Source organism: Pan paniscus, chromosome 1, assembly GCF_029289425.2.
Source record: "Pan paniscus chromosome 1, NHGRI_mPanPan1-v2.0_pri, whole genome shotgun sequence".
Taxonomy (NCBI): Eukaryota; Metazoa; Chordata; class Mammalia; order Primates; family Hominidae; genus Pan; species Pan paniscus.
The window spans coordinates 1,337,492-1,356,391 of NC_073249.2; the positions used below are offsets into that span (position 1 = coordinate 1,337,492).

Sequence of the window (18,900 nt, forward strand, 5' to 3'; positions counted from 1 at the left end):
ACAGAGACCTCAGAAATAACGCCACATATCTACAACTCTCTGATCTTTGACAAACCTGACAAAAACAAGCAATGGGGAAAGGATTCCCTATTTAATAAATGGTGCTGGGAAAACTGGCTAGCCATAGGTAGAAAGCTGAAACTGGATCCCTTCCTTACACCTTATACAAAAATCAATTCAAGATGGATTAAAGACCTAAACATTAGACCTAAAACCATAAAAACCCTAGAAGAAAACCTAGGCATTACCATTCAGGACATAGGCATGGGCAAGGACTTCATGTCTAAAACACCAAAAGCAATGGCAACAAAAGACAAAATTGACAAATGGGATCTAATTAAACTAAAGAGCTTCTGCACAGCAAAAGAAACTACCATCAGAGTGAACAGGCAACCGACAAAATGGGAGAAAATTTTCACAACCTACTCATCAGACAAAGGGCTAATATCCAGAATCTACAATGAACTCACACAAATTTACAAGAAAAAAACAAACAACCCCATCAAAAAGTGGGCGAAGGACATGAACAGACACTTCTCAAAAGAAGACATTTATGCAGCCAAAAAACACATGAAAAAATGCTCACCATCACTGGCCATCAGAGAAATGCAAATCAAAACCACAATGAGATACCATCTCACACCAGTTAGAATGGCAATCATTAAAAAGTCAGGAAACAACAGGTGCTGGAGAGGATGTGGAGAAATAGGAACACTTTTACACTGTTGGTGAGACTGTAAACGAGTTCAACCATTCTGGAAGTTAGTGTGGCGATTCCTCAGGAATCTAGAACTAGAAATACCATTTGACCCAGCCATCCCATTGCTGGGTATATACCCAAAGGTCTATAAATCATGCTGCTATAAAGCAACATGAACACATATGTTTATTGCGGCACTATTCACAATAGCAAAAACTTGGAACCAACCCAAATGTCCAACAATGATAGACTGGATTAAGAAAATGTGGCACATATACACCATGGCATACTATGCAGCCATACAAAATGATGAGTTCATGTCCTTTGTAGGGACATGGATGAAATTGGAAATCATCATTCTCAGTAAACTATCGCAAGAACAAAAAACCAAACACCTCATATTCTCACTCATAGGTGGGAACTGAACAATGAGATCACATGGACACAGGAAGGGGAATATCACACTCTGGGGACTGTTGTGGGGTGGGGGGAGGGGGAAGGGATAGCATTGGGAGATATACCTAATGCTAGATGACGAGTTAGTGGGTGCAGCGCGCCAGCATGGCACATTTATACATATGTAACTAACCTGCACAATGTGCACATGTGTCCTAAAACTTAAAGTATAATAAAAAATAAAATTAAATTAAATAAATAAATAAATAAATAAAATCTTGTAGATATTAAGGAAATTTAGGGCAGACAAAAAAACAATTAATTATCCTTCCTCCTCCCTTTTGTCCTTCCTTGTGTATTTCTCCAGACTGACCATTGAAGTAAGCTAATAAATGTCTTCAGAATTATTTAATCACTCTACCACATTTTCCAAGTTCACTATATACTGCTTCTCCACATGTGATCCAAATGTCCATAACCTTTACTTTATTTTTTAAGCTTCTTTTCCTAAAGCATCTTCTCTACAGATCTTTGTCCTGTATTTCTTCTCTTCATTTTGTTGTCAGCCCCCAGGTCACCCACATAGAAAGCCCTTTCATCTGGTTAATCTCTAAAATAACACCTTTATATTATCTTAATGCCTCCCCCAATCTGAGTTTATCTTGTTTACTAATTTATTTGTTCTTTTTATGCCTCCTCCCATCAACAGAAAGCTCCTAGGAAAAAACAAAGTTGTTTATTTTTTAAATCTCTACCATCTAGTTTGATGTCTGATATATATGGAACATTTTTTTTATCTTTTCAATAAAGAATAAATAACTCTACATCAGTAACTAATAATTGAGGGAAATATTTTAAACACTGAAAGAAGATATTTGATAGTTTTACAAAGTAAATTATCGACAACTGACCATGATCAAGAAAAATTATTCAGTTAGGATGGGAAAGCCATTTTATCATGGTGCCCTGTCAAAATTCCTTTATAAACAAATCAACCACCCTTATAATGATGTGGCTTTAGTACACATATGCACATTCAAAGAACATGAAATTTTGCTAAATAATTCATTTTTTATTTCTACACTAAGTGAGATATTCATTATGTTAGAATTGCATGACCTCAAGATAATACAAACATTGAACAACAAATCCTTGTTTATTTTCCCTTGCTTACTATCATTAGAATAGAGAAGGTTATTTACCTGTGTTAGATTATTCAATACATCTGTAAGTGTGACTTCATGTTTACAACATCACATGATAATTGATATTTTGCACCTGTATAGGATATTAGGGATACTAACACAATCTAAAGACATGGGCCTTTGGATTGCTTTTCTGAAAGCAAAGGATTCATCATGAAGCATGGCATAATAATAATTTGATGCAAATTCTCAGTGGGTTGGAAAAGCTTCTGTGTTTAGTCAAGTTACATGTGTCTTGTAACAAGAAATTAAGTTTGAGGCTATAGGATTAGGTAAAACTCATAAAGTCTAATGGAATTTACACATTACTCATGGAGTTTATCTTAAAAAATGAACAATGAAGTTTTAAGTAAATGGAGAGCCATTTTAGGTAGGTACATGACTCCTTTCCATTGAATATTTTTGTATATCAGTATGACTCTTGCTAGTCTGTATAGACTAATTTTTTAATTTTTTTCTCCTTTATTCTTTTTTTGCATATTTTCTCACCTCGACAGGCACTGAAGAGAATCTAGTATGGCCAATGTCACCTTGGTGACAGGATTTCTTCTTATGGGGTTTTCTAATATCCAGAAGCTGCAGATTTTATATGGTGTGCTCTTCCTACTGATTTACCTGGCAGCCCTAATGAGTAACCCTCTCATCATTACTCTCATTACCCTGGACGTAAAGCTCCAAACACCCACGTACTTCTTCCTGAAGAACTTATCCTTTCTGGATGTCTTCCTGGTGTCTTTTCCGATCCCAAAATTCATTGTCAACAACCTAACCCACAATTCCATTTCCATTCTAGGATGTGCCTTCCAGCTACTTTTAATGACTTCCTTCTCAGCAGGAGAGATATTTATCCTCACTGCCATGTCCTATGACTGCTATGTAGCCATCTGCTGTCCCCTGAACTACGAGGTAATCATGAATACTGGCGTCTGTGTGTTAATGGCAAGTGTTTCCTGGGCCATTGGAGGGCTCTTTGGTACTGTGTACACAGCTGGCACATTTTCCATGCCTTTCTGTGGCTCCAGTGTGATTCCACAGTTTTTCTGTGATGTTCCTTCATTACTAAGGATTTCCTGTTCTGAAACACTCATGGTAATTTATGCAGGTATTGGAGTTGGTGCGTGTTTAAGCATTTCTTGTTTCATCTGTATTGTGATCTCTTACATTTATATCTTCTCCACTGTACTGAAGATCCCTACCACTAAAGGTCAGTCCAAGCTTTTTCCACATGCTTCCCCCATCTCATTGTTTTCACTGTTTTTATCATAACTGCTTATTTTGTTTATCTTAAGCCACCTTCAAATTCACCATCTGTTATTGACAGGCTGCTTTCTGTGATCTACACTGTGATGCCTCCAGTATTTAACCCTGTAACCTACAGCCTGCGGAACAATGACACGAAATGTGCTCTGATAAGGTTGTTGCAGAAAACATATGGTCAGGAGGCTTACTTCATTTAACACTTTCAAGTTCTGTCAGTGATACAGTGCCTCACAGATCACAAGAAACTTTCCTTATTTGTAACTTTGGAAAGACCTGAGAAAAGAAAGCAATATACTCACATTATTTTTTCCCTGAAGAAATAAATACTCAAGAGCCTAACTGACTATTTCTAAGTCACTTAATTGCATTACATCAGGATAATACATAGTGTTATAGTAATCATTTGGTATTCTTCTATGACAAAGCATTTCTGCCTTTGTATTATAACTTTCTGAAAGAATTGGTTCTGTTTAACATGATGCTTTCATCTTTGGTCTCTTAATAACCCATTTTCTCTATTTTATTCACTGAGAACAAATTAAAAATGCTGAGGTGATTCAATGAGTGCAGTATAATGCATTTGCATTATACTACCCAGATAAAATTCACATGACTCCCCTGAGAATCTAGCTAGAGCTGAGCAAGAACAATACTAGGCAAAAATAACACAGTGAGCTAAGGCCATTTTAGAGGTGTGCCCAGATCTGTAAACAATCTGCAGGACACCTAAAGCAGAGGTGAGAAGACATGTCTGAGCCAAGGTCTCCTAGGCAAGTGGTGGTCACCCAGTAAATAGTATTTCCAGAAACAGGCCAGGCAGAGTTCTGAAGGTCTGAGAACTGTGTGTTTCTATGTGTCTGCATGTCTATAGTTCAGAAAGGCCTTCACCTCTCCCTGTATAAAGAATAATGTTTTACATCTGATTCTGAAAAGAAGCTTGGAAATGTGTTAAAGTGATTTCCCAAGTCATTCAGTTGTGATAGACTTCCTTTGGTTTAACCACGAGTGTCTACAATGTGAAACCTTTTTCTTTACCTTCTGTATAACCCCCCTAGAGATTCTGTGTCTTATTACAATAACTTTCTGGGTTTTATATTGACTTTGTTATGTTCTTATTTATCTAAGAAAAAATACAAATATTCCTAAGATTGTTCTCAATTATTATGCTCTTTTATCAATCATGTTACTAATGTTTTATTAACCATTGAATTAACTAGATGGCCAGGTATTAATTCTGAGTCACATGTTATCTTATTTAATCATGTCCCAAATATCCTCTGACAGCTATGTTGATTTTTACCATACCAAAATAAGATGCTAAAAATATAAATAAGGTTAAATTAAACTTTCATGATATATCTTACACATAAAATTTCCTTTAAGTTCTACCAGAGGGAAAATCACACAATTATTTGTTCTTTCCCTTTAAAGAAAAAAATGTATGCTAAACATGAATCAATTACTTTGACATGTACATCTACCTATTGTCAGAGTTGAGTAAGCAGAGTTGTAAAAGAGAAAAGACTGTTACCCTACCCTCAGTTAAATTATATTGGTGAAATGTTTTTGGTTTAAATATTTAAGAAATTACGTGCATTGTGGAAAATCTGTTGAGATTTTTCAGTGTCCTCCCTTTTGTTTTTTAGTAGCATCTGATATTTTATAATTATAGTCCTCTTTTTCTTATACTTTATTAGTTTTATTGATACACAATAATTGTATATATTTATAGGGTACATATGATATATTGATTCAGGCATATAATGTATAATAATCAAATTGGAGTATTTGTGTTTTTCTTTGTCTGCCTGAATTATTTCAACAGAGTTGTCTTCAAGTTCAAAATTTTTTTCTTCTACTTCATCTAGTATTTTGTTGAAGCTCTCAATTACATTTTTATTCCATTCATTAAATTCTTTAGTTCCAGGATTTCTATTTGTTCTTTTTTACGGTATCTATTTCTTGTCGAATTTCTGATTCGGATCATGATTTTTTTTTTCTTATTTCTTTGCATTATTTATCTGTGTTCTTTTGTATCTCACTCGGGTTCTTTCAGAGAATAATTTTTTTTCAGGCATTTTATATGCCTTTTCTTTGGGGTCTTTTACTGGGGAATTATTGTCTTCCTTTGTAGGTGTCATGTTTCCTTGCTGTTTTGTGTTTCTTTCATCCCTATGTTGATATCTGTGCATCTCATTTAACAGTCACTTCTTCCAGGTTTATGGAGTAGCTTCTGTAAAGAAATACTTTTTCTTACTATATATGTGGCTTCAATTTTGGTTGGGCAGATTGCTTTGGCTTTGGTTCTGGATATGCACCATACTGTAGCCACTGTTTGATTTCTTTTACCATTGTCAATGTCAGTAGTTTCTGTGCGTTCCTTAGTGGCTTAGGTTGCAGTTGTTTGCAGATGCTTTGACTAGCCTTTGCTGAAGATGGGGATGCAAGGTTGACTGGTGCTTAGGCCTTTTGGTGGTGTGTGCAAGTGCTAGCAGTAGTGGCAGCAAACCCTCAGTAGGCCAGTCTTTGGACCTTTGAGTGTGTAACAAGGATGCTGGCTGTAGAAACAGCAGGCTGGGCAGGCTGGCCCTCAGGCTCCTGGGTGGGGTGTGTGGGTTCCAGTAGGCTGGACACACCACTCTTCAGCCTCTGGACAGTGTGTGCAGGTGACTACATGTGTACTTACATGGATCTCTCATTTACCTTTTTTCCATATGAGAAGGGAAGTACTTCCTGGCTCCTAGCCCATCCAACTGGCTGCCTTACTTCCTTCTCTATGCTGCCATTTTGAGTTTCCATACCTCAGAAGGTTCCTTTTGCTTCCCTGCTGGATACCAGCATTCTCTCCTAGACAGTGCCGTCAACATTTGGCTATTTACTTGCTATCTCAGTCCTTCTTTGTGGAGTAGGTGAGTGCTGGGCATTTCTAGTTAGCCATCTTAATGACAGCTGTCCAAATTATATCAGTGCCTTATTTTTCTATAATATGTTTTAATTACCAGGGAAAAATTGATAAAAAACCATTTTTTAGAAGATTGACAGCTAGTAAATATTTAAGAAATAATAGAATTTAAAAATTCATAATATTAATCATCTATATTGGAATTGATTCAGGCAAGAATCAGCCATGGATGATAAAACCACTAGAAAAAGAGTTGCAAGAAAATGAGATATCTTCATAATGACAAGCTTTTAACCTCAAACTATCTATTCCGTATTTACAATAAAGAGAATGATGGTAGCCTCCATAATCTAATTGATCAAACTGATAACAATAATAGTAAAATAACTTACGTGCCTCCTGATATGTTACAATATGTAGACTACATCATCCTTGAAATATTCTCTTAAAATATTTAACCTGGAGTTTAATCAAGCCTCAGAACTAACTTCCAGTTTTCAGAAAAACAGAAGATAGAAATTTAATAATACCACATGAGAAACAACTGAACAAACGAATAATATGAGACATCCTGTAAGAGACTGATGAGACAGCTCAAAAAGTCAAATTTGGGGGCAAAATGACCAAGGAGAGTCCTAGAGTAAAAGAAACTAAAGATGGATTACATATTCACAAGAACATTGAAAAGTATATGGTATCTGAGAATAACTCATCAATGGGGAAAAATAACTTTTGGAGAATATAATTTTTTAAGTTACCTAAGAGTATGAACAAAATGAAAGTAGTTGGATTATATACTGTGTACAGGGATGAGAAGATTCAATAAAGGTGTTGATTCTTTATAAGTAACCAATAAACTTTTCATTTGAAGTCTTAAAGTAGTTCAAAATGGAACTTAAGTTTTTAAAACATTCATATACACAACTGAACAGCCATGAAAATTAAAACAATTTTTAAGATGAAAAAGTAAGAAGTAGAGTAACGGCTTTTCAGATATAAACATGTCTATAATATTATACTAATTGAAAGATTATGGTTGTTTAGAGATAGAAAATGGACCGAAGGAAGAAAACTCAATCCATTCATGAATGGTGACCAGAATATGACAGAGGATAAATCACACATTACTGGAAAAGGAAGGACTAGAAAGGAAAATGATGTAGAAAAAAATAGAATTAAATATGTTTAAAATCCACCTTACACTACACATACAAAAAATAAAATTCAGATGAATTACAAACCTAAATATGCTGAAGTTCACATCCTCACTGACACTTAACTTTTATCTTTTTTATGATAGCCACTCTAACAGGTGTGAGGTGATGTCTCATTGTGGTTTTAATTTGCATTTCCCTGATCTTTAGGGATGCTGTGCACTTTTTCATATATTTGTTGACTATATACCTTCCTTTAAGAAATAACTGTTCAGGTCCTTTGCCCATTTTTAAATTAGATTATTTGTTTTCTTGCTATTGAGTTTAGTGTCTTATTTATTTCGGATATTAACTCTGTATCAGACATATGGTTTGCAAAAGTTTTCTCCTAATTCAGTTTGTCTCTTGTTAACTATTTCCTTTGTTATGCAGAAGCCTTTTAGTTTGATGCAATCCCATTTGTCTAATGCTTTTGTTGCATTGTTTTAGGGGTCTTATCCAAGAAATCATTGTTCAGACCAAAGTCATGGAATTTTAATTCATTTTGCATTGATTGTTGCATATTGTGTGAGACAGGGTCCAATTTCATTCTTCTGTATATAGCTATCCAGTTTTTCCAAAGTACTCAGCATGCCAAAGTGTCATACTTTGAGGTATCATTTTCTGAGCCCAAACATAAGCATTACTGGTGTTACCGTAGAATATATTTTCAGATTGTTTCACATGAACAAATAAACTAAAAATATTAAATATAAACAGCAAAGGAGAGAAATTCTATCATTTCTTTTCTATCTCTTAAGTTGTTTTGCACAGTGATTTCTTTCTCAATAACTTAAAAAAATGCTTATCAACGTGTTGGGGCTTAGGATACAACTCCAAAATATGACTGTAAGAGATCAGAATACGTCACCTCAAAGTATACTTCTTGGGCAAATTTCCAGCAGGTTACTTTAAGAAACTGCAGACATGGCTACTTTTTTATTTTTTAAAAAACTACATCTCTAGAGAAAATCTATAATAGAAAATGTATCTGTATCAGGAAGAAGGCTGCTCTAGGGCAACTTTCATTATCTGATATACTTTTTATCTGCATAACAAGACAATGTGTATGCACAATACATTTTTCCCCCTCATGCTCCCATAACCTGTCAACGCTATGCTCCAGAGATCCCTACCCCTTAATCTTATCTATAGCTAAGGGTGTTATATAAGCCTCAATCATGTGGCCCTTCTTTGAATCTCATATTTTGTGGGACTCCTGTGTATATGAACATTATTGAATGTAATTTTTCTCCTGTTAGTCTGTCTTGTGGCAATTTAATTTGTAGCCCTGTCAAAGAACCTAGAAGGGTGAAGGAAAGCCATTTTCCCTACCCTACGAGCACATAGATGATAATATACCTTTAACTAAAATTTAATTGTGTAGAACAATTATAAGTTTGCAAGTGAATTTTCTAGAATTTAGGAAATATTTCTGTAGAAGGATCACGGCATGTGTTTTCACTCTTCTAGTTTTACCTGAGCTCAATCAGCCTAAGCCTTCTAGAGGCATCCTTGTAGTCCAGCAGTCAGCTTTATTGACCCATGGACGTAAAGGGGGCTGCAAATCACAAGGATCACAGGGCGTCTCATTAAACAATGTAAAAGACAATTATTTTAAATTTGGGGAAGGGTGAAGTTGAGGTGAAATTTAAAAGAAGTGATTTAATAGGCGGAAAGCAAAGAAAGCTCCTTATGGAAGGTCAACATCAGATCTGGACACAAATGTTCTTTTTCCTTGGAAACTACAAAATTAAGATACATGAGAAATTTTGTGTTCAGAAACTTTATCTGAAGCTCTGCTCCTCGAATAGAATGTGAGGTTGTATGTCTCTGTCAGCGTGAATTAGGTACTCCCAGAAAGGATGCCATATTTTTTTCTTATCCATATGATTGAAAACAACAAATTTCTGATGTGAAAGATTTTTAAATAAGAAATTTTCTCAGTGAGAAAACAGTTATCACTCAAAGAAGGGAATCATTATGACAATTTACAACTCCAACATGTCCTTGGGTAAAGTTGTTTTCTGATGTATTTATAACTGGCTTTTTCTTCCCTTGCTATTTTAGTCTGATGAACAGCCAGGCAGATTTTTTTTTAATTCAGAGATAATTTTAAATTTCTAGTTATATCATGCTTCATATTACTTAATTATATTTTTAGTTAAGGTCATTTGTCCAATTTTATTCTGTTTGATTTGTTTTAAAGAGTTTTTCACAAACTTGTTGAACTTATTAAATGGCTGTATTTGCTAAAAACTCTCCGCAAGACAAAATACTTAGATTAGCATATATAAAGCCCAAAGAGATATCCTTTTCCTGTTCCAATAACTTTACAATTTAGTTGTTTAAATTAAATAACTGAAAACATTCTGAAGTCATCCATTTGGAAAGATTTAGTGCAAGGGCATCATGTCTTTTTGAACTAGCCCTAGATACCTGAGAGAGACTTCATCTCCCAGAAGATTCATCCGTACATAACCAATTACTTAAAAACAAGTGGTTTCCAGAGTCGTGCCAATTATGATGAAGAGAGATGGAGAAAATATAAAACAACAAAAGGGAAGTGGAATGGAACTAGGACAGAATGGGGTCAGAGCATAAGAACAAAAGGAAACAGAAAAAAACTGAGCTCAAATTTCAAAGATTATGAAAGTTTGAGTTAATAAAGGAGTAATGGATGTCAACCGAAGGAAGCACACTATTAAATAGCAAGATAATCAAAGAAAAACAGAGATATAGAGGGAATAATTGCAATCAAAATATATTATTTTTAAATAAAGAAAATCATGGAATAAAAAATGAGTAAAAGTAAGGTCAAGAGACAAAGCTTTTGGAGTTTATGGCAGAAAGAATTTCAACTGGGTAAGTGAAAAGGGTGATTATGCATTCGACAAGTTCTGTCCAGTGTTTCATCAATGGGTAATTTCTAATTTTCTTTTTGAGACAGGGTCTCACTCTGTCGCCCAGGCTGGAGTGCAGTGGCGCGATCCTGGCTCACTGCAATCTCTGCCTCCTGGGTTCAGATGATTCTCCTGCCTCAGGCTCCCGAGTAGCTGGGACTACAGGCATGCACCACCACACCTGGCTAATTTTTGTATTTTTAGTACAGAGGGGGTTTCACCATGTCACCCAGGCTGGTCTCAAATTCCTGTCCTCAAGTGATCCCCCCGCCCTGACCTCCCAAAGTGCTAGGATTAGAGGTGTCAGTCACCACGTCCGCCAGATGGGTAAATTTGTAATCACAAAATTGTGGTATATGATTGATCCATTATAGTATTCAATCAATACTGAAAACCTCCTGAGAGTGAGAAACAATTTTAATGTAGGTGTTTTTAAATAAGATAGTGCATGTTTCTATGAAAAAATAACTGTCATATTATGTATTTAAAATTATTTTTCAGATGTAAGAAATTAAAATTACTTATACTCAAACAAAAAAATTATTAAAAATTCAATCTACTTATATAAGAAAGATTAATCTGTTAGTTAATCTGAAAAGTTAAAAGGTAATTTACTTCAACCTAATAAATCAAACTCTGATTTTTATTTTAAGCTCTTGTTAAGTCACATCCACAGATTTCCATTTAGGCTGTCTTAGAAGTAAAACGAGAAACACTCGAGTCTAGAGCAATATATACAGGTTTTCACATGTGGGGTTGATCATCATGTGCTTCACGTAAATATTAGGTCATGGCATCTGACAAATTCAGCAGCATAAGTAAAAGTAAAATACGAAAATGTCATTTCATAATATGGTTCTGGATATTTATTTTATAATTTTTAGTTATCAAAATGATTTTTGAATTTTGAATACAGAAAATTATGAGTATAATTGCCTTATTCACATTACTCATAGAAGTTAAGAATTAAGATAGAATTATTTCATAGTAGCTTTTCAAAATAGCCTTGCCCAGCGATTTCTATTTGAACATAAATTAAAATATTTTTAAAATCTGCCAATCAGATGCCGTAGGAACCTATAAAAAAATATCTGAAAGCCTCAAGTTCAAAGTGCTTTGGCTCCAGAATCAGACATCTTGGATTGACAGTCATGGCTCCACTTTGAATAACTTCTTCAGCTTCTTTGTGTTTTGGTTTTCTCATTTGTGAAACAAGTAGGATAAAAGCAAGCTAATAGGATTTACAAAGATCACGTTAGCTAACAGTCTAGTGACTGGCAATTCACCATTCACTATGTTAGCTACTTTTTGCTGTTCTTAACAATGCTCCCTGATGACCTTTAAAGAAAAAAAAATGGATTATACCAAAAGACATTAACAGTTGACATTGGCACTTGAATTCAAAAATAGTTATCACATGTACTGGTTGGCCGTGAATGATACATATGTTGGAATATATTAGCTTTAAGAAATCTGCAAATATATTATTTAGTATTTATTGTTAAAGAACACCTTTTCTTTGTGTTTCTTATTCTATGTCACCCATCAGTATCTAGGGCATTTTTTTCTGTATTAGGGTAATGAATTCATAATCTAGGCTCCTTTACCAGTGTAGAGGAGGAAAAATATATTTTCCTTCTTCCCATCTTAGGTTCAGTGGGTGGAATCCTGCAATTTAGACTCACCAAAGACATATAAGCAACAAAAAAAACAGAAGTTTATTGACAAGTGCGTTGCACATACACACGGGAGAATTCAGGGATGAGTAATTCAAAGAATTGGTTAGAACTTGGTCTTATATAGTATTTTAACAAAAATACAATAAATTTGTAGAGAAGCGACAAGACAAAGGAAGGGGTTCTCAGGGGTATGAATTGTGGGAAGGTAGATATATGGGGAGATTAATGGAATATAAGGGTTATTTAAGCAAGGTCTGTTGAGTATATTCCTCTGTTGCCTTCTCTAGGACGATAAGACCCTAGAGTTGTCTTTGGTGATTAAAAATCATCCAATCCTTCCTGGTAGAAAGGGGGCGGCCAGAGAGTTTTTCTTGTGTCTCTCTATTTTTTGTCTTTCACAATTGTCTTCAGTTCAAAATAATCCAGTGCCAGAGGAGCACATTTTACGGAGGCATACTCTGAACTTCTTCATTACCCAATCAAGCAAAGCTGCAGATTTATTACTTTTTTATAAAATAAGAAAGATGCTAGATCCTTGTTTCTCAGTGTATGGTCCTGGCCAGTGACATTTGGAAACATATGAAATGAAAAACCATAGGCTGTATGTCAAGGGTGCATTAATCAAAATTTCCATTTTGGCAATACCCTTAGGTGATTCATGTGCCCATTAGAGCTTGAGAAGCACTGCTTGGAAGCCCCTTCTGCCATCAATGAGGTAAAGCCAATGTATGCACCGTTTACTTTGTAGACCCATTTTATAGTCTAAATGCCCTTAGCGATATTGGATACATGCAATAAATTTGGGTTTATGCGGGAAACAACATTCGGCGTTGGTGAACGCGAGGGTAGGACACATGAGGATGGAGAGAGAACATTTCTATTTATAAAGGAATTCCTAGAATGAAGCCGCCAAAGTCTTCACTGTCTTTCTTCAAAACTCTGTCTCCTAAACATAGGTTTTGGTCACGTGTACGTTTGACAGTAATAGCTTCCCAATTGACCTTCGAATTTATAGACTCTATTCTCAAAACTAGTGCTTAGAAATAAACTATGAGAATTTTAAAAACTGGTTTCACAATGATTTTTTGCCCTTCACCTGCTTTCAGTGTACTCACTTCCAAGTGGGCATCAGGATTTCCTAGACTGTTAGCTTCAGTGTATTGTTCAATATGGAAATATATTTTTTTGATGAGAAGTATCTGTCATATAATGTTTAAACATGAAATCATCAAGAGAAGACAAAACTCATTTTGAAACTAATTTTAAAGTTACCTTTGGTGACTTTTGAACATTATTTTTGAAGACAAATCTTATGAATTAGATCAATTTAGAAGCTACAACTGCTAAATAACGTATGTGACTAGAACTTAGGTTTAGTGGGCCAATTTCTAAACAAAGACAAAATTACATGTTTCGGCCAGGGGCTGTGCAGAGTCTAGTTAAAATGTAGTAAATTCAGTCAGCGCTTTCTGGGTTTAGATGTAATCTGGGACTGAGCTGGAATGTGGCTCAGAGTGGGATGAAGGCAGAAAGACTGGAGTTGAATCTTGGAGCTGAAATGTAGCTATTAGTGCAGTCTTTCCAGAATTGCTGACATTTTTGCACATTTGTTTTCTAAACTGATAATTGGTTATAATAATACATATCTCACTGTTTCATTAAAATAACTGATATTAACTATGCCTCCAAACACAGAGCAGGCATTCAATGAAAGTTACATCATATCTCCAATAATTACATTTAATTATTGGAGCTCTTTCATGAATCCATTCTTTTTATCTTTCTAGGACTGTGTGATTGGGTTAAAGGGCTCAGTGCGGGGACTCTGTTTTCTGGTTTAAGTACCACAATGGACACAGGCAACAAAACTCTGCCCCAGGACTTTCTCTTACTGGGCTTTCCTGGTTCACAAACTCTTCAGCTCTCTCTCTTCATGCTTTTTCTGGTGATGTACATCCTCACAGTTAGTGGTAATGTGGCTATCTTGATGTTGGTGAGCACCTCCCATCAGTTGCATACCCCCATGTACTTCTTTCTGAGCAACCTCTCCTTCCTGGAGATTTGGTATACCACAGCAGCAGTGCCCAAAGCACTGGCCATCCTACTGGGGAGAAGTCAGACCATATCATTTACAAGCTGTCTTTTGCAGATGTACCTTGTTTTCTCATTAGGCTGCACAGAGTGCTTCCTCCTGGCAGCCATGGCTGATGACCGCTGTCTTGCCATCTGCTATCCTTTACACTACGGAGCCATCATGAGTAGCCTGCTCTCAGCGCAGCTGGCCCTGGGCTCCTGGGTCTGTGGTTTCGTGGCCATTGCAGTGCCCACAGCCCTCATCAGTGGCCTGTCCTTCTGTGGCCCCCGTGCCATCAACCACTTCTTCTGTGACATTGCACCCTGGATTGCCCTGGCCTGCACCAACACACAGGCAGTAGAGCTTGTGGCCTTTGTGATTGCTGTTGTGGTTATCCTGAGTTCATGCCTCATCACCCTTGTCTCCTATGTGTACATCATCAGCACCATCCTCAGGATCCCCTCTGCCAGTGGCCGGAGCAAAGCCTTCTCCACGTGCTCCTCGCATCTCACCGTGGTGCTCATTTGGTATGGGTCCACAGTTTTCCTTCACGTCCGCACCTCTATCAAAGACGCCTTGGATCTGATCAAAGCTGTCCACGTCCTGAACACTGTGGTGACTCCAGTTTTAAACCCCTTCATCTATACGCTTCGTAATAAGGAAGTAAGAGAGACTCTGCTGAAGAAATGGAAGGGAAAATAAATCTCCTCTACCACAACAGATGTCCTGTAAATGGTCTCTGCATCTATACAGAGGTTCCAAGTAAGAATGTGGAGGAATAGGGCAAATCTTTCTTGGTACACAGAGAAAAAACAAACAAACAAAACAAGCAATACTGTATTTTCTATACATTATCATGTATGATAAAAATGGGAGTTTTTGACGTAAGCAAATGGGATTTTTAAGCAAAAAATAATTATACATTGAATTAGGTTTGCTCTGGACTTTGGTTTATAAATTAGAGACATCTGCAATAAAAAGAGTGCTTTGGTATATCAGCTCTAAATTCTTGTTTCTTTTTAAAGATTAGCAAAATTGTCTTAGTATAAAGTATTGAAAACTACATTTGTGGAACACGAGGGAAGAGAAATAGGCAAAGGTTAAATGAATTAAAACATGTAACTGAAATTAGAGTGTGTGCAGTTATTGCAGCATAGTATTTTTTGATAAGGTATAGTCAAACAGACAGATATGGAATTAGAACTTGATCATTACAAGGTGCCACATTTGTTTCACAAGGATAGTGAACAAAGCAATCCAAAAAGTGGATGATGAAAACGGGACTGCAGGAGAGTTTGAACAAAGCAATAGAAGTTTCTTGCATAACAATATTGATCATAGAAAAGGAAAAATACTAAAGATTCCATTGTCAAGTCAGCAAGTATAGAACATCCAGTGGTTTCAGGGAAAACATAACCATAGGAAACAATAATTTTAATAACTATCTGATTTTCCTCCAAAGTACTGCATTCCACAGAAAGCAAAATACTTTCCTTTTCAACCATCAACACATGATAGGTCCCTTCTCCTCCCTTTCCTCATTATTGTATGGCTGTGGAAAATGGGGGCTCCAGCAGGCTAACATAGGCTGCAGGGATATTCTGTTTGTCTTACTCATATTGACTCACATGTGTACAAAGTAGACAAAGTAGTCTGCTTCTCAAAGAAATACCTAAGGGGCTGAATAGAAGCTATTCTTCAGGCCAGGTGCAATGGCTCACGCCTGTAATCCTAGCACTTCGGGAGGCCGAGGCGGGCAGATCACCTGAGGTCAGGAGTTCAAGACCAGCCTGACCAACATGGAGAAACCCTGTCTCTACTAAAAGTACAAAATTAGTCGGGCGTGGAGGCGCATGCCTGTAATCCCAGTTACTCGGGAGGCTGAGGCAGAAGAATCGCTTGAACCCAGGAGGCGGAGGTTGCAGTGAGCCGAGATCGCGCCATTGCACTCCAGCCTGGGCGACAAGAGCGAAAACTCTGTCTCAAAAAAAAAAAAGAAAAGAAAAGAAGCTACTCTTCAGACCTTGCTTGTTTGTATGATTTGAAACCCCTTCTGGTTTCAAAAGTAAAGTGGTATAATATAGAACAAGAAAGCTATATGTCTGAAGAAAATAGGGGAAGATATCTCATTGTGAGAATGATGCATATTAACTTTCAGAAGTTGTATCTATGTCGAAAGTCTACCTCTTAAGGTACCTATGATGGTTAATACTGAGCGTCAACTTGATTGGATTGAAGGATACAAAGTATTGATCCTGGGTGTGTCTGTGAGGGTATTGCCAAAAGAGATCAACATTTGAGTCAGTGGACTGGGAAAGGCAGACCCAACCTTAATCTGGTGGGCACAATCTAATCAGCTGCCAGGGAATATAAAACAGGCAGAAAAACGTGAAAAGGAGAGATTGGCCTAGGCTCCCAGCCTACATCTTTCTCCTGTGCTGGATGCTTCCTGCCATTGAACATCTGACCGAGGCAACAGTGGTGGCCTCCCCTGATGCAGTTGCCAGGCAAGATAATGTTGATTCTCCTCAGGAGCCACCCCCAATGCCTCTGTTTACTTCCAGACCTATAACTAGACTAAAGTCACAGTGGGCCCCTAGAGGTGAGGTTGAGAGTGTGACCCTTGAGGAGGTGTGCTACACTCAAAAAGAACTGTTTGAGTTCTGTAATTTATATAAACAGAAATTTGGAGAACAGGCATAGGAATGGATATTAAGGGTATAGGATAATGGTGGAAGGAACATAAAGTTGGATCAGGCCGAATTTATTGATTTGGGCCCACTCAGTAGGGACCCTGCTTTTAATGTGCAGATCAGGGAGCTAAAAAAGGTTCTAATAGTTTATTTGTTTGTTTAGCTGAAATATGGACCACTGTGAGTGAGCTGGAAATGCCTGATCTCTGTTGGTTTAATGCAGAGGAACAGATCCAAAGGCTTAGGGAGATTGGGATGGTAGGGTGGATTAGTCACTTTAGACCTACTCATCCCAGCTGGGAGGGTCCAAAAGATATACGCTTGACCAATGCCTTGCGAATTAGATTTGTGAGGACAGCACCTGCATCTTTGAAGAGCTCTGTAATTGCTCTTCTCTGTATGTCACATCTAACTGTGGGAACTGCAGTTACTCAACTACAAAATTTAAATACAATGAAAATAATTGGATCCCAAGGAGTCAGGGGCCAAGCAGCAGCACTCAACTGTAAAAGGCAAAGTGGGCGTAGCTACCTTGAAGGGGAGGCTGGGTCCCCTTGAGGAGGGACCCCACTACATTACCAACAATTTATGCAGTGAGTCTTTCTCCCATCCTTCCTCAAGGAGACCTCTGCTCTTTTACCAGGGTAACTGTACGTTGGGGAAAGGGAAATGATCAGACATTGTGGGGACTACTGGACACTGGTTCTGAGCTGACATTGATTCCAGGGGATCCAAAATATCACTGTGGACCTCCAGTTAAAGTAGGGGCTTAGGGAGGTCAGGTAATTAATGGAATTTTAGCTCAGTCTGACTTACAGTGGGTCCAGTTGGTCCCCAGACTTACCTTGTGGTCATTTCCCCAGTGCCAGAACTTAGCAGAACTTAGCAGCTGTCAGAACCCTCACATTGGCTCCCTGACTGGTAGGGTGAGGGCTATTATGGTGAAAAAGGCCAAAAGAAAGCAATTAGAGCTGCTCTACCTAGAAAAATAGTAAATCAAAAACAATGTTGCATCCCTTGAGGGACTGTGGAGATTAGTGCCACTATCAAGAACTTGAAAGATGCAGGGGTGGTGATTCCCACCACATCCCCATTCAACTCTCCCATTTGGATCTTGGAGAATGACAGTGGATTATTTTAAGTTTAACCAAGTGGTGACTCCAATTGCAGCTGCTGTACCAGATGTAATTTTATTGCTTGAGCAAATTAACACATCTCCTGGTACTTGGTATGCAGCCATTGACTTGGCAAATGCGTTTTTCTCCATTCCTGTCTATAAGGCCCACCAGAAGAAATTTGCCTTCAGCTGGCAAGGCCAGAAATATACCTTTACTGTCCTACCTCAGGGATATATCAACTCACCAGCTTTGTGTTATAACCTTATTCAGAGAGATCTTGATCACTTTTTGCTTCCACAAGATATCACACTGATTGGCTACATTGATGACATTATGCTGACGGATCAAAAGAGCAAGAAGTAGCAAACACATTGGACTTATTGGTGAGACATTTGCATGCCAAAGGATGGGATGGGAAATAAATCTGACTAAAATTCAGGGACCTTCTACCTCAGTAAAATTTCTAGGGTTCCAGTGGTTATGGGGCCTGTAGAGATATTCCTTCTAAGGTGAAGGATAATTTGCTGCATTTGGCCCTTCCTACCAAGAAAGAGGCACAATGCCTAGTGAGCCTATTTGGACTTTGGAGGCAACACATTTCTCATTTGGGTGGGTTACTGTGGCCCATTTATCAAGTGTCCTGAAAGGCTGCCAGTTTTGAGTGGTGTCCAGAACAGGAGAAGGCTCTGCAACAGGTCCAGGCTGCTGTGCCAGCTGCTCTGCCACTTGGGCCATATGACCCAGCAGATCCAATGGTGCTTGAGGTGTCAGTGGCAG

The 18,900-nt window shown here is 37.4% G+C and overlaps 2 protein-coding genes across 2 annotated transcripts; both read left to right on the forward strand.

Moving 5' to 3' along the window:
* The first annotated feature begins 2,610 nt into the window (after positions 1–2,610).
* Positions 2,611–3,758, forward strand: LOC112438149 (olfactory receptor 14A2). The gene is given in 2 exon segments (XM_024927142.3): positions 2,611–3,514; positions 3,517–3,758. Coding segments are annotated over 2 exon segments (939 nt in total). The 5' UTR covers positions 2,611–2,817.
* A 6,447-nt stretch (positions 3,759–10,205) lies between these two features.
* LOC100982295 (olfactory receptor 6F1) lies at positions 10,206–15,407 on the forward strand. Its single transcript, XM_003815333.4, has 3 exons — positions 10,206–10,521; positions 12,890–12,953; positions 14,026–15,407. Exon 3 carries the CDS (start codon positions 14,088–14,090, stop codon positions 15,012–15,014), a length of 927 nt encoding a protein of 308 aa, XP_003815381.3. The 5' UTR covers positions 10,206–10,521; positions 12,890–12,953; positions 14,026–14,087; the 3' UTR covers positions 15,015–15,407.
* The last annotated feature ends 3,493 nt before the right edge of the window (positions 15,408–18,900 follow it).